Below are 13,786 nucleotides of genomic sequence, written 5' to 3'. Positions count from 1 at the left end.
AGACGTCCGAGCGACATTTCTAGGGTACAAGAGTACGACGCCCCTCCCCCCCCCCCCCCAAAAAAAAAAAAATCACGAATATGGGCGTCGTAAGATCGAGCACTACGGCGCTTGTTGATCTTGTTTAGGATCACGTCAGCATTTCATTCAGCGTCTATTTCTGAGAAAAAGAGTTGAAGGCGCCCGTTTATTTGCATCACAATGGCAGGCGTAATCAGGCAAACATTGACAGCATTTCATTAGAGAGTGCCTGTCTACTCTGTGGAGATTACGCATGACAATGACAACAAACGCAGAAAGCTTTGCTTACATCGATTCGCACATACATAGGATTCGCATAATTTTTTCACTCATTGAATACAGTGCATTCTTCGGTGTCATTCTTCGACAGATGTTACCGATTTTCGCGCAGTGAGGATTGGAACAAATTGTCTCACCTTGCGGCTGTCACCTTCCTCCTACTGCCAACATTCCTTCCCCTCCGTAGTTGCTTAGCTTTTATTGGGTTCGGCTGCTAATCACGAGGTCTCGAGATCGAAAGCCAACCACGGCAGCGGTATTTCAATGGGTGTGAAATGCGAAAACCCGCGTACTTAGGGTTAGGCACACGTTAAAAAATCCCAAGTGGTCTAAATTATTCTCGAATCGTCCACTACGGCGTGCCTCCTAATGAAATCGTGGTTTTGGCAAGTAAACGAGGGTTGCAATGTGGGCTTGTTGTAATGCATCTTCAAAGGGAGTATGGTAGCGCGATTCAAAGACAGGACAAGAGAAGACACAAAGGGACACGCACAGCGCTGTGTGTGTCCCTTTGTGTATTCTCTTGTCCCGTCTTTGAATCGCGCTACCATACTCCCTTTGAATTTGGCAAGTAAAACCTCACAATGTGTTATGTAACAATCGTTAAGGATGTCCTGGGCAGTCGCACAACTTTTGAATACAATTAAGCGTCAGGAGTTGTGCGCGAGGTCTTTGAGTATGTGGATAGCCTTTATGGCGTTCGATAGCTGCTAGTCTACATTGCGGCTATATAATACGGCAACATGGTAGAGAATGTGGAGAACACACAAATCCCGCATATATTACTGCACAATAATTTTAAATATCGTACTTGCTTCACGCACGTGGATAACCGCCATAGGAGACTACTTTGGAAACTAACCGCAAGTACTGTATATGTCGTACCCAATGGTGTACCTGGCCTGGTGGCCGGTAAATGGAGCCGTAATATTGCGAACAGCTTCGCCTATAGCATGCTAACGGACGACGACCCAAACTGAAGTGACTAGTGCAAGAGTGGACAGGGAACACTAAAGACGCTACAAGGACAAGCGCCCAGTTGGATGTTTGCGCTTATCCTTGTCGCCTCTAGTGTCCCGTGTCCACTCTTGCGCTAGTCACTTTAACATGGAATACCAACTAGCCCGGTCTCACACCCTGCGACGACACAGAGACAGTTTGCTCAACTCTTGTATCGTGACTTTTGTGTTAAGGTGAAAAACCAACTTATCCATGTATATGTATTTATGCTTAAGCACATCTAGATTTGCAGCTGCGGCGGTGGCCCATGAGTGCGCATTGCAATGTCGCTAGTGAAATAATTGTGTGAACCTTAACGAATTCGATAGGGGAAAATCAAAATCCGTCCATGACGGCATCTCTAGTAGACGCTGTGCGATGTTCGGACGTTAACAATGTGTGCCGACTGAAGAAAGGCTGCCCCGATGTACTTCTGACGATTAGGCTAGCTTCTTTACTCCGTAGAATGAAAAAAAAGAAAAAGAAAAGGAAAAGAAAAAAAGAAAAAAAAAGAACCGCATCAAAAGCCCAGAATCAACCATTGTTCGTCGCGACTAAACGCTCTTAGGATGACGAGTAATTTCTAGGCGACGAGCGAATACGCTTGATCAAGACCACTGATAACACCGGCGGGACAAGCATTGTGGCGAAGTTCAATGCGCAGGGATAGCTTTTATTTTTTTTATTTTTTTGGTTGACGTCATCACGTGTCACCGCGGGAAGTTTGAAAAGTTTAAGGTTAGTACGCCACGTGGTGGCACTCACGCGAACTAAACCCTCATGTCCAGAAAAGCTGTATACGAGTGGAAATAGAGGGCAAGGAAAGGCACGTGTCGTTCCAGCGTGCCAAGATAGCTTGTGCTCGTTGAACTGATACGATACAGCCATATTGCCAAGCCATGTATGACGTCATTCGCTGCATGGAACCGAGCCATCGTATGCTACAAAATCGGCCACCGTGCCATGTGAGGTCGAGCATGGCTGCCGTTTCTGGCCGTATTTTCTCCAGATGTCACTTGTCATGTCTTCGAGACTGCCAACTTCGCGTGATGAAGCAAGCGAGGAATGTTTGAGCATCACATGCAGCGATGGTGCAGTATACGTCGCGCCATTTTGACTTCGACCTCGTCGCCACCAGCTGAAGTGACGAAACACGGCCTCCGAGATTCGGGCGCCTTGGGCAAATGTTAGAGGCCATGTACGAAAACCGCGTAGTAAGCGTGGTCAACATAGATGGCGACATTGGCGTTGCGCTAAATGCTGCTGATGCCTGTCTGCACTCTTGATATTTCATGCGTTGAGCACTGCTTAGCCATCCGTTCACGGAATGCGAAGTCTGGTGCTCCATCGCACAGTTCAAATTGTTACGTGCGTAGATTGTTTGCCGGCATGCATTCCTCTAGAATCCGTACTCAACAAAACTACGATGTTGTTCAGCTGCCGCGCGTTCCCCCCGGGTCATTTTTTCCCACTGTAGTTGCGTGTGCAGCATATGTAAATAAATGTCCACGCACATGTGTCCGTGGCGCAAGGATTTGGCGCGGTGCACGCTTTCGCTGAACCTTCACTTGAACTTGCTTTATTGCACCCGATATCCATAAGACAAATAGCAAAGCTAACGCTGCCTGCTGGTTAGGTCGGTGCGCGAACACGGTCGGCACCGCGTCTGGCCGCAGCCTCAGCTTTTTCACGGTTATCCCAAACTCGGCGAGCGGGCGCAAATCGTCGTTGTAGCTGCCTGGCGTGATCTGGGAACAAAAGTGTCAGATAATTACCAGTCCTTCCTGCCCACATTAATCTTCCAAGCCTTATGTTTGAGCGGCTCCTTGGGAAACCTGAAGTACGATACGGAGAACTCCTTGCTCCGTTCGCTCTAGCACCCAACAGCGATACATAGGCGCCACGGTGGCATTGTTTCAGCCGCTACAAGTGAACAAATCCAATGGCAAACTGAACAATGCAGAAGTTTCCCGCATTCGCGCCCTGCTGACGCACAGATTCTTCGCGGGAATATGCAATATACATGCTCGCTCGGCAGGCATGCAGCCTGTGATGTCACGGCTCGGAGCGTGCCAGTGTTGCCCCGCTATTATGCCCCCATTCGAGTGTAATATAGAAAATTCAATTACAAATTAAATGCTGGCTCAAATGCGCTAAAATTTTGCCAACGTGTTCTCGAACGCACAAAGATTATCTCACACAATACAGATTATGATCGAAAATTGGATGCCATGCCCCCTTTACCACTACCTTTGCCCAAATAATTCGCCCTACAAGCATGCACACCTAGCCACGCGCAGCCAGTGCGAACATTGCACCTCGAATACAACAGCGTTCACAGCCTTCAGGCTTCTCAAATTTCATTACAGATTCAGGTCAATCCGAATCAAACGTTTAGATCATATTTGGAATAATGACTGTCAAAGCCAAATGCGCGAGTGAGAGTGGCTGCGTAGTGGCAGTCGGTCCGAACTTAGTTCTGTATGGATCGAGGTAGTCCGCGATCGAAAGTGCCCCCTTGACAGCGGTATGAGTCACTTCACCGATTAGTGCATTTGCGCGATTCTCTTCGTGACGAACGAACCGCCAGTTGCACGTTGGCAGCAGTCAGTGATCGCTCTAGCCATTTTAACTCGTCGTTCAACTTTAAGATGGGAGACTAGATGTCATCGCCATGTTCTAAGTCTTTCAAGTGTCTTGTAAGAATGAGTTTTTGAACTGAACGGTATCGTTCATTGTAGACACGCCAATGCCATTTGCACTAAATTAATGAAGCCGATCGCACGTGGAGCAAAGCAAACGAGCCTGCGCGCGAACACGCGCCCGGGAAATGCGTGTCGCAAGACAAGCAAACAAAAAACAAGGCTGCCGCGCACGGGAAGTGTGACGTCACCGAAGATGGCCGTGCAGAAGCCCTGCCCTAGACGGACGAGTTGTGAAAACAACGTCCGCCCTAACCGATAGCACCTATCGCGTGTTCCCTAGTGTAACCCTCTGCTGCCATTTCCGCTAACTACGCTAGTGTTAATATACATTACATTCCGCAAGATGGCGCGCTGTCTCTGTCAAGCGCTAATGTCCCTCAATGTTTGAAAGTAGCGCCATCCTTTGAACTTTTCCGCCGCCGCGTGGACTCTTCGACTTTCTCCCTTACCTACGCCCTCCGACGCCCGTCTCCCCTTTCCGATTGGACGGCCGTTGTCACGTGAAAGCGCGCGCTTTTTCATTTTGTTGTTTTTTCATCCGAAAAGAAAGCACGTGCTTTCGGAAGTGTCTCCGGCGCCATTCTTGTAGAAAATCAATGAAAACGCTACGTAGTGTACGCAGTATGTGGCTTATATCGTAAGGGGAACTTCTGTCAACCACGTCGTTAAGAACGAATGTTCCCTTGCCGCTGTTCCTACTCTTTGTCATGAGCTGCTGTGCCTATGGTTGCTGTAATCACTTCAGTGAAGAAAAAAATGCAGAAACTCCGCTGAACTTGTCTAAGTATACGTAAGCATACTACCATGTTTCACTTGGCCTACCTCCAAATTTAAGTTGGCCCACTCCCAAATTTCACGTTGGCCAACCCCCACATTTAACTGGCCCGCCTCCGAACTTCACTTGGCCCACGCCCAAATTTAAAGTGGACCACATTCAAATTTATCCACCTCCAAATTGCAGTTGGCGCATCTCCAAATTTACTTCGGCCCACTCGCAGTTTCATGTTGGCCCACCCCCAAATTTCAGTTGGCCTACCCCAAATTTCAAGTTGCAAGTTGGCCCACTCTCCAGTCTCAAGTCGGACCACCCTCAAACTTCAGTTATTCCACCACCCCAAAATTTCAAAGTGGCCCACCCCCAAACTACACTTGGCATACACCCAAATTTTAGTTGGACCACATTCAAATTTTAAATCCACCCACCTCCGAATTGCAGTAGGCGCACCCCCCAATTTTCATTTAGCCCACCCCAAATTTCAAGTTGGCCCAGCTCCCACATTTTATGTTGGCCCATCCCCAGATTTAACAACGCAGCATGTTGGTATGGCAGGATGAGGCTTATAGTGCACGAAAAGACAAGAACACAGAAAGACGTGGTATGCACAGGGCCTGTGTGGATCACGTCTTTCTGTGTCCTTGTCTTTTTGCGCACTACAAGGCCCAAATTTAGGCCACCCCTACCAAATTTTAATTTGGCCCACCCCCAAACTTTCTTTGGGTCACCCCCACATTTCAAGTTAAACCACTTCCTAATTTCAAGTTGGTCCACTCCCAAATTTCACTTCACCCATCCCCAAATTTAAGCTGGCTCACCCCAGATTTCAAGTTGGCCCATCCAAAAATTTAAGTTGCCCCCAAATTTTAATTTGGCGCATTCCTAAATTTCAGTTAGTCCACCCCAAATTTCAAGTTGGCCCAACTCCAAATTTAGGGCGGCCCACCACAAATTTTAAGTTGGCCTTCCTCCAAATTTAAGTTGGCCAAACCTCACATTTTAGTTTATTTATTTGTTTATTTATTAGTATTACCCTAAAGGCCAGAGGCATACAGAGGGGAGTAGAACATACGGGAGAAAAGACACGATACAGGTTTTTCTTCTGTTAATACAATGCTAGCTAAAGAGATGAGATAACAGCAGGAAGCAACAAAAATTCAAGCGATTGACCAATAACAAATATAATTACATACTTGGTTATGAAACAGGTTCGAATCTGGCCGCGCATTGTAGAGTTTGCTCATGCAAACCCATGTTTGAACAAACGGAAATATTGTATAAAAATATGCATCAAATTAACCGCGAGATTGTAGAGGCCTACTTCATGAGTCCCCCACTACGGTGTGCCTCGTGCCTCATAATTAGAAAGCAGTTTTGGTACGGAAATCCCCATAATTTAATTTTAAATTTTAGTTGGCCTACCAAACTTCACTTGGCCCACTCTCAAACTTGAAGTTGGCCCACCGACCCAAAATTTCAAGTTTGCCCACTACTAACCTTAAGTTGGCCCATGCCCAGATTTCAATTTGGCCTATTCTCAAATTTAATAGCAGCATTTTGTGCATGCTGGAATCGCACGATAAGGCTTATAGCACACAAGGACACAGATAGACATGGTACACACAGTGCCTATGAATATCATGTCTGTGTGTGTCCTGGTGTTTTTGCGTGCTACAAGCCCCAAATTTTAAGTTGGCCCACCCCCACATTCCAGTTGGCCTACCCCCCATTCGAAGTTGCCCACCCACAAAGTTAAGTTGGGCCACCCCAGATATGAAGTTGCCAATCCCAAAATTTAAGTTGGCCCCAAATTTTAAGTTGGCCGACTTACAAATTCAGTTGGGAACACCCCACATGTCAAGTTGGCCCTCCCCAAATTTAAGTTGGCATACCCCCAATTTCAGTTGGCCCACTCCAAATTTCAGGTTGGTCTACCTCCAAGTTTAAGTTAGCCTACCCTCAAATTACAGTTGGCCCACTCAAGTTGGTCCACCACCAAACTTATGTTGGCCCACCCCGAGATTACAAGTTGGTCTTCCCCAACATTCAAGTTGCCCCCAATTTTTTTAAGTTGGCTCACTGCCAAATTTCAGTTGGGCCACCACCACATTTCAAGCTGCCCTAACCCCAAATTTAAAGTCGGCCCACCCCTCATTTAAGTTGACCTACCAAATTTCACATCGCCCACCCTCAAATTTCAAGTTGGCCTACTGCCCCAAAAATTTCAAGTTGGCCCACTCATAACCTTAATTTGGCCCATGCCCAGTTTTCAATTGGGCCTATCCTCAAATTTAATAACACAGCATTTTGGGCATGTTGGAATGGCACGATGACGCTTATAGCACACAAGGACACAAAGACAAGGTACACACAGTGCCTATGTATATCACATCTGTATGTGCCCTGGTGTTTTTCTGGGCTACAAGCCCCAAATTTAAGTTGCCTCCCCCCAAATTTTTGTTGGCCTACTCCCCCGTACACGTTGCCCACTGCCCAATTTCAAGCGGGTCCACCCCCCAATTTCATTTGACCCACCCCCAAACCTAAGTTGGCCCACCGCAGACATCAAATTGCCAATCCGAAAATTTATGTTGCCCCAAATATTAAGTTCGCCCACCCACAAATTTCAGTTGGGCCACCTCCACGTGCCAAGTTGACCTACCCCCAAATTTCAGTCGGCTGACCCCAAATTTCTAGTTGGTCCAACACGAAATTTAAGTTGGCCCACTCTCAAACTACAGTTGGCCCACTACCCCAAAGTTTGAAGTTGGCCCACCCCCAAACTTATGTTGGCCCAACCCCTGATTTCAAGTTGATCCATCACAAAACTGAAGTTGCCCCTAAATTTTAGGTTGACCCACTCCCAAACTCCCACTCCCACATATCCGTTGGCCCACCCTGAAATTTCAAGTTGGCCCACCACCCCGAAAGTTAAAGTTCACCCACTCCCAACCTTGATTTGACCTACCCCCAGATTTCAATTTGGCCCTTCGCCAAATTTAATAAGACCATTTTGGGCCTATTGGTATGACATGATGAGGCTTATAGCACACCAGGACGCAGAAAGAGTGGTACACAAAACGCCTATGTGTATCATGTTTTTTGTGTCCTCGTCTTTTTGTGTGCTATAATCCCTAAATTTAGGTTGCTCCCCCAATTTTAAGTTGCCCCACCCGCAAATTTCAGTTTGCCTACGCCCGCCCGCATTTCAAGTTTTCCCACCCTCAAATTTCACTTGGCCACTTTCACATTTTACCCATGTAGGCCCACTCCCAAATTTTAAGTTCAACGAACACCAATCTTCAAGTTGACCCAACCCCAAATTTCAGTGCCTACCATGAGCTTCTCCATCCGTTTTCTGTAGTTTCTGATAAAATTTTTTTCTTGAAATGCTTATTAAAGTTCTTTGTCTGTCTGTCTGTCTTGAAATGCTGCTTACCACTTATAAAGCTGCCAATCACTCACATTTATTGTATTGTTACGATTAAACGTACTAAGAGGAAGCTTTAGCTCGGGCCCAACTCGAACGCGGCCTATTCAAATAGATGAAAAACGCAATAACGTTTTTCTGAGATAACCCCTGGCAGAAAATACCGGCAAAAATCGTAAATTTTCAAAAAACGAAACTATCAAGTTTACAACTCTGTAACTCAACAACGAGAACTGATAATACAATTCCGTGAAGTTTAGAACTCCGTTACTCATGAATGAAAAATGATATCATAATTCTATGAGTTGCGCCTTGTAGTACGTTTATGGCGGACGAAATTGATATGTTGCAAATCAATCTAAAAAATTTAGTAATGTGTAAATACAGCCTTTCCAGAATCCTTGTATACAGCGTAACAAATTCACGTAATATATAATTTGACATATTGAATTTGTCCGCTTTGTAATATCTAATAGATGCCGTTTACGGAACCGCGATATTTATTCTTGACGGAGAGCCATTAATTTGTAAACTTCGTGTTTCTATTTTTTCGAACTTTTGAATTTTCGAATCTTTTACACAAAATTCACGCCCTAAGTCGAACTTCCACTTGAAACAGTCACCACAATTTAGCTTTCTGTCTCTAATGCAACAAATTTCATTAAAGTAAGTCAAGGGGACATTTCAGAAAAAAAGCGTTCTTGCGTTCTACATGAATTTGAATAGACCTCGTCGCAGTTGGGCCGCAGCTAAAGCTTCCCCTTAACTTTGGAAATTACGCATTCTTCGTAGATACGAGGCATTACGCTGTTCGTGTGATGGGATCGAGCTACTCGCCAAAGAAGGCTTACGCGTTAAACGCATCTTACGCTCCAGTCCGGCGAGCATGGCGTGGAGCGAATACATGAATGCACCGGATTCGTTGCACAAACAGCAGCGGAGCGCCGTCTTCGCGCCCTTGTGGCATACGTAAAGGCAAATTTCCAAATTATGCACTTTACCCGAGGTATTTATTTCCAATATTTCACACATCGCGATGTTACCGCGGATGTCGTGCGCTCCTTCGTTCTTCGCCATGCCAACGCAGTTTTTCTTCATTGAGCAACACGCGCACATTCTCTTATACGTAAAAACTGAAATTTGCATTTTAAAGCTTGTGTGTTTAGCCATTGAAAACTATACAGCGTCATTTAAACTGTTCGAATAATCATGGCGCAAATCAGACTTGCACGCGATGATGCTTAACATAAAATGTTTCAGCTTTGAAAGTTTATTTATTTTATTTATTTATTTATTACACCCTCAAAGTACGATTTTACATTGCAGAGGGGAGGGTCAAGGTAAATACAGAGGCAAATCACACAATTGTTGATTACAGAAAAAAAATAAGCACAAGAAGCAAAAACTTTCCAAGAAATCGTCAAAGCTAAATACGTGGAAGTCAATAATTAATAAAAAGAACAAGGAAAAATGAGGAAGGAAGGCAGCAACATGGCAAAGACATCGCAAAACATTGTATATAAAATAATAAGAATGGTAAATTGAAACTTGTAAGCGTGACAAAAATACATGGCGTAACAAAAAAAGAAAGGAAAAAAAGAAAAGAACATACCATATAAAAATACAAGCACTAACTTAAAATTATGACATAAGAGCACTTTTTATACAGAACAAGCAAACGCAACATTAATTTACAACATGAAAATTTGAAGCGTGCTTTTAAAGTTACTGGTGTCAGTTATGCTTGTAAGTATTGCGAGTAAGTTATTCTAATCTTTGCTCGTTCGGGGAAGAAATGAATATGAAAAGCCGACGGTGTTGCAGTGCGGGATGTCTACCTTTTGGCGGTGGTCAATGCGAGATGAAATGTATGGTGGCGGCTGAACAAAGATAGAACGTAAATATGCGTTGTTGTAGTAGATTTTATGGAAAAGACATATGCGGAGATAGTTTTCTGCTGGTTGATAACAGCGGGAGGTGTAGGAGAGCTTTCATGTTAGTGACACTCGCAGTTCTTTGGTAGTTGGTGAGAATGAAACGGGCTGAGCGATTCTGTATTGCCTCTAAAGACTGTATGAGGGTGTCATGACCAGGGGCCCATACTGATGATGCGTATTCTAGCTGTGGACGAATGGAAGTTGTGTACAATAAGAGTTTTGGCGAGATGGTGCTAGAGAAAATTTCCGACGAAAGTATCCCAGTGCACGGGTGGCCTTTGAAGTTATGTGATCAATATGAGTTTTCCAGGACAGATTGCTGGCAATGTGAACTCCCAAATATCGATATGACGTTACACATTCTAGTGGGATGTTATTTAGCGTATAGGTGGGGCAGATCAGGTTAGTCGGAGAAATCCTCATAGACTTACACTTTCTAATGTTTAATTCCATGCGCCATGTAGGACACCACTCATTTATGTTATTGAGGTCCTCCTGAATTACTAGAATATCTGAGGAATTAGTTATTTTACCATACAAGACGCAGTCATCCGCAAATAGACAAATGTTTGAGGAAACGCGAGTGGGCCAGTCGTTAATATAAATTAGGAATAATAAAGGACCGAGCATGGACCCTTGCGGGACACCGGAGTCAACTGAAGCTAAAGGTGAGTTAACATCATTAGTGGTTACAAATTGAACGCGTGATGTAAGAAACGCGCGAATCCAATCAATTACTGAGGGGTCTATGTTTAGAACATTTAATTTATGAAGAAGCAATGCATGGTTCACTTTGTCAAAAGCTTTAGAAAAGCCAAGAAATATACAGTCTGTTAAAAAACCAGAATCTAAATTGGCGTGTAGGCCATTAATGAAGAGGATAAGCTGAGTTTCACCGGAGAAGTTTTCACGGAATCCATGTTGCATAACTGTGAAGAAGTTGCTATTTTCAAGAAAATTAACTAGATGTGTGTATATATGATCCATAACTTTACATGGTACAGATGTAAGTGAAATAGGTCTATAGTTCTGTGGATCATGGGTTGGTCCAGTTTTGTGAATGGGGATTACTTTGCCAATTTTCCAATCATACGGTAATGTGCCAGAGTTGTAAGATTGCGAGTAAATACATTCTAATATGATTGAACAGTATTCCACTGTGTTTGGTAAGAATATAGCATTAATTTCGTCCACCCCCCATGATGCTTTAGGTTTTAATTTCTGTACTATGGCTTTGATACCGATTGAGTCGAAAACGATGGTATCCATGAAGTGGTAGTTAGTTGAATTGAATGAATGAAGGGAAACGCTGCTCATTCGATCAGGATTTACGATCACGTTACTGAACTTTTTCATTATTTTTTGTCCGCGAGAAATCGCTTTCATGGCGTATGATTTTTCATTTATGTAGGGGGTTTTCAGCTTTTGTTGAGTATTGAAGATCATTTTCGGCCCGATAAAATTGAGCCTGTGATTTACTAAGTAATGGAGTGTTATTCGTTTAAGTACTTAGTGCAAATACTTTCGGCATCCGCAAACGTTGCGCTAAGGCCTCGAAAACACCACTTGCATTCTGAGAAAATAATGTGACGGTACAAGTGTACGAAGTTGTTCAGGCACTATCAGTGCAAATCACGCTCCGGCCCTTACACGCGAGCTCCATTCGTCATCTGGCTAACTAAAATAGTAAGCCCCTTTGATTCTGAGGGTAAACGAAATCAATGCGCAAATAAATAAATAATGTAGCTCCTCAGTACAAGCGTGCGCGAGCACTGCCGAATGCTACAGAGTTATCAGCCAGAGCACACAGTCAGTGCCAACGGAAAAATACGTTCATGTTTATTGTAAGGCCCGGGCCGAAGCCAGCACGCCCGAATGGCTGAGCGGACTTCAGTTACCGCTTCCGTAAGCCTTACGACGTAGCTATAGCCGTATGACGCAGCTGTACAAATGAGCAATTACAGTCGCCGGTACTCGAAACAGATCTGTAGCTTCTACTCCCGATGAACACTTCGGCGCAGCCGTTCTTCACGGCTACTTGCGACGATTCGCAAACCGCACTCACGAAAACACGTACACAAAGAGACGCGAACGTGTACGCCCGCGCTATCCCTGTCGTGGCTACGAAGCACACGTATTTTACATTCCCCGTCCCCTCCCCTGAAATTCCGTTCATACCTCTTTTCCGTCTTCCCAGGCTTGAAATAAGGCAACCGGGGGCAATTTCCGTGCGACAGGAAATGAATAGAAGCTAAAACAAAAGCTCCAAACTGAAAAGTAATTCCCCCCGCTCGCATTAGCGCGTGGTGTCATCTACTGCGCTGCATCGGACAAGGAGGCGAAGCAGGGGAGGACGTCGGAAATGGTGCTACCTTTAATCATTGAGGGGTTTTAGTCAAGCGCATGTCTCTGCCAAGACTGATGTGCGTTTCATATTCGCCTTTGCCATCAGTACAGCCATGCGGTATCTCGTATGTTCATTAGCGTAAGCTTTACATATAAGACGCACCGCCAACATTTTTAGAAACGAAAAAGCGTCCTACATGCCGCAGAATACGGTTGTCCTGAAAAATTCATTTCCGATTATAACTAGGAACAAACCACTCACGTGGGTCAAGTTCCCTTAGTTATTATGCGCCACCTTTTCGCAGGGTGGCAGTAACAGGCATTGTCAGCCTGGCGCGCTCACTTTTCACTTAAACATTGCTGCTCCTCCCCCAATCTTACGCACCAGGTTACTCTATCCCTCGACATTGGCATTGGGCGAGAATGACTTATCCAAATGCGGCCAATGAATGCAATTGTGCGCCTGACGAAGGCACGTCTCCTTGTCGAGACGTTGGCTCCACAGATGCCTCTTGTTTGATCAGTTTTCGTCATCGAAAACTACTCTTTGTTGACAAACGATCACAGGTAGCTCAAAGGAGCGTTTCCGAGGCATCACATATGTGGTTCTGGCGCCGCCAGAAGCATCGCGGACATTCACAAGGGCGCGTCCCCACAATAAGCGTACATGAACACACTGTGAAAGAACGCACGAAGTCAGATACTTACGTCTAGGTATACGTGAACACCTTTCGCTTTCCTCACTTCAGACATGATCGACAGCACCACGGGATCAGTTATCAGTGGTTCTACCAACGACATATTTGTTTCCCTTTACTGGACCGCGAAAGGTCTTGACTGGCACTACTTATACGAGAAATCGGTGCGAATACGGGTGGTTGGAAGACTACAGCTTTCCTAGCGAATTCGCAAAAAAATCTACTCGTTCACCGCCGGTCGCGAGGAAGATGATGCAAAAATGGACCCTAGCAAAAGTGGTGGCACACGACGCGAATCGACTGCAGAGTGTGGCTGCAAAACAAAAAATGCGTGCGTGGTATGGAACATTCTAGAAGCATAAGCCGTAGAGATAACGCACTTCCGGTCATTCTTGCACGACCGTTAGGTCGGCGATGATAAATGAGAACGTCAGTACCTAACGAAGCTCGGTCGACGTGTGAATGGAACACTGGGCAGTTCGCATATAGTCAGTAATCGAATGTTATGGCTAACGCATCGTGACAGATATATTAGGAAGATGGTCGCCGTTTATGATTCCCTCCATTATTCTCAAACAGAGCAATGCAGAAAACTT

The 13,786-nt window shown here is 45.0% G+C and overlaps 1 protein-coding gene across 1 annotated transcript in view; it reads right to left on the bottom strand.

Moving 5' to 3' along the window:
- Positions 1-13,494, bottom strand: part of LOC142591270 (uncharacterized) — a 130,667-nt gene extending 117,173 nt beyond the window's left edge. The window contains exon 1 of the mRNA XM_075703606.1: positions 13,201-13,494. Coding sequence (XP_075559721.1) covers positions 13,201-13,293 — 93 coding nt within the window. The 5' untranslated portion in view covers positions 13,294-13,494. The remainder of the gene's footprint in view (positions 1-13,200) is intronic.
- Between the last annotated feature and the right edge of the window lie 292 nt (positions 13,495-13,786).

The sequence above is a fragment of the Dermacentor variabilis genome, chromosome 8 (genome assembly GCF_050947875.1).
Source record: "Dermacentor variabilis isolate Ectoservices chromosome 8, ASM5094787v1, whole genome shotgun sequence".
Classification (NCBI taxonomy): domain Eukaryota; kingdom Metazoa; phylum Arthropoda; class Arachnida; order Ixodida; family Ixodidae; genus Dermacentor; species Dermacentor variabilis.
This window is presented reverse-complemented; position numbering and strand designations above follow the sequence as displayed.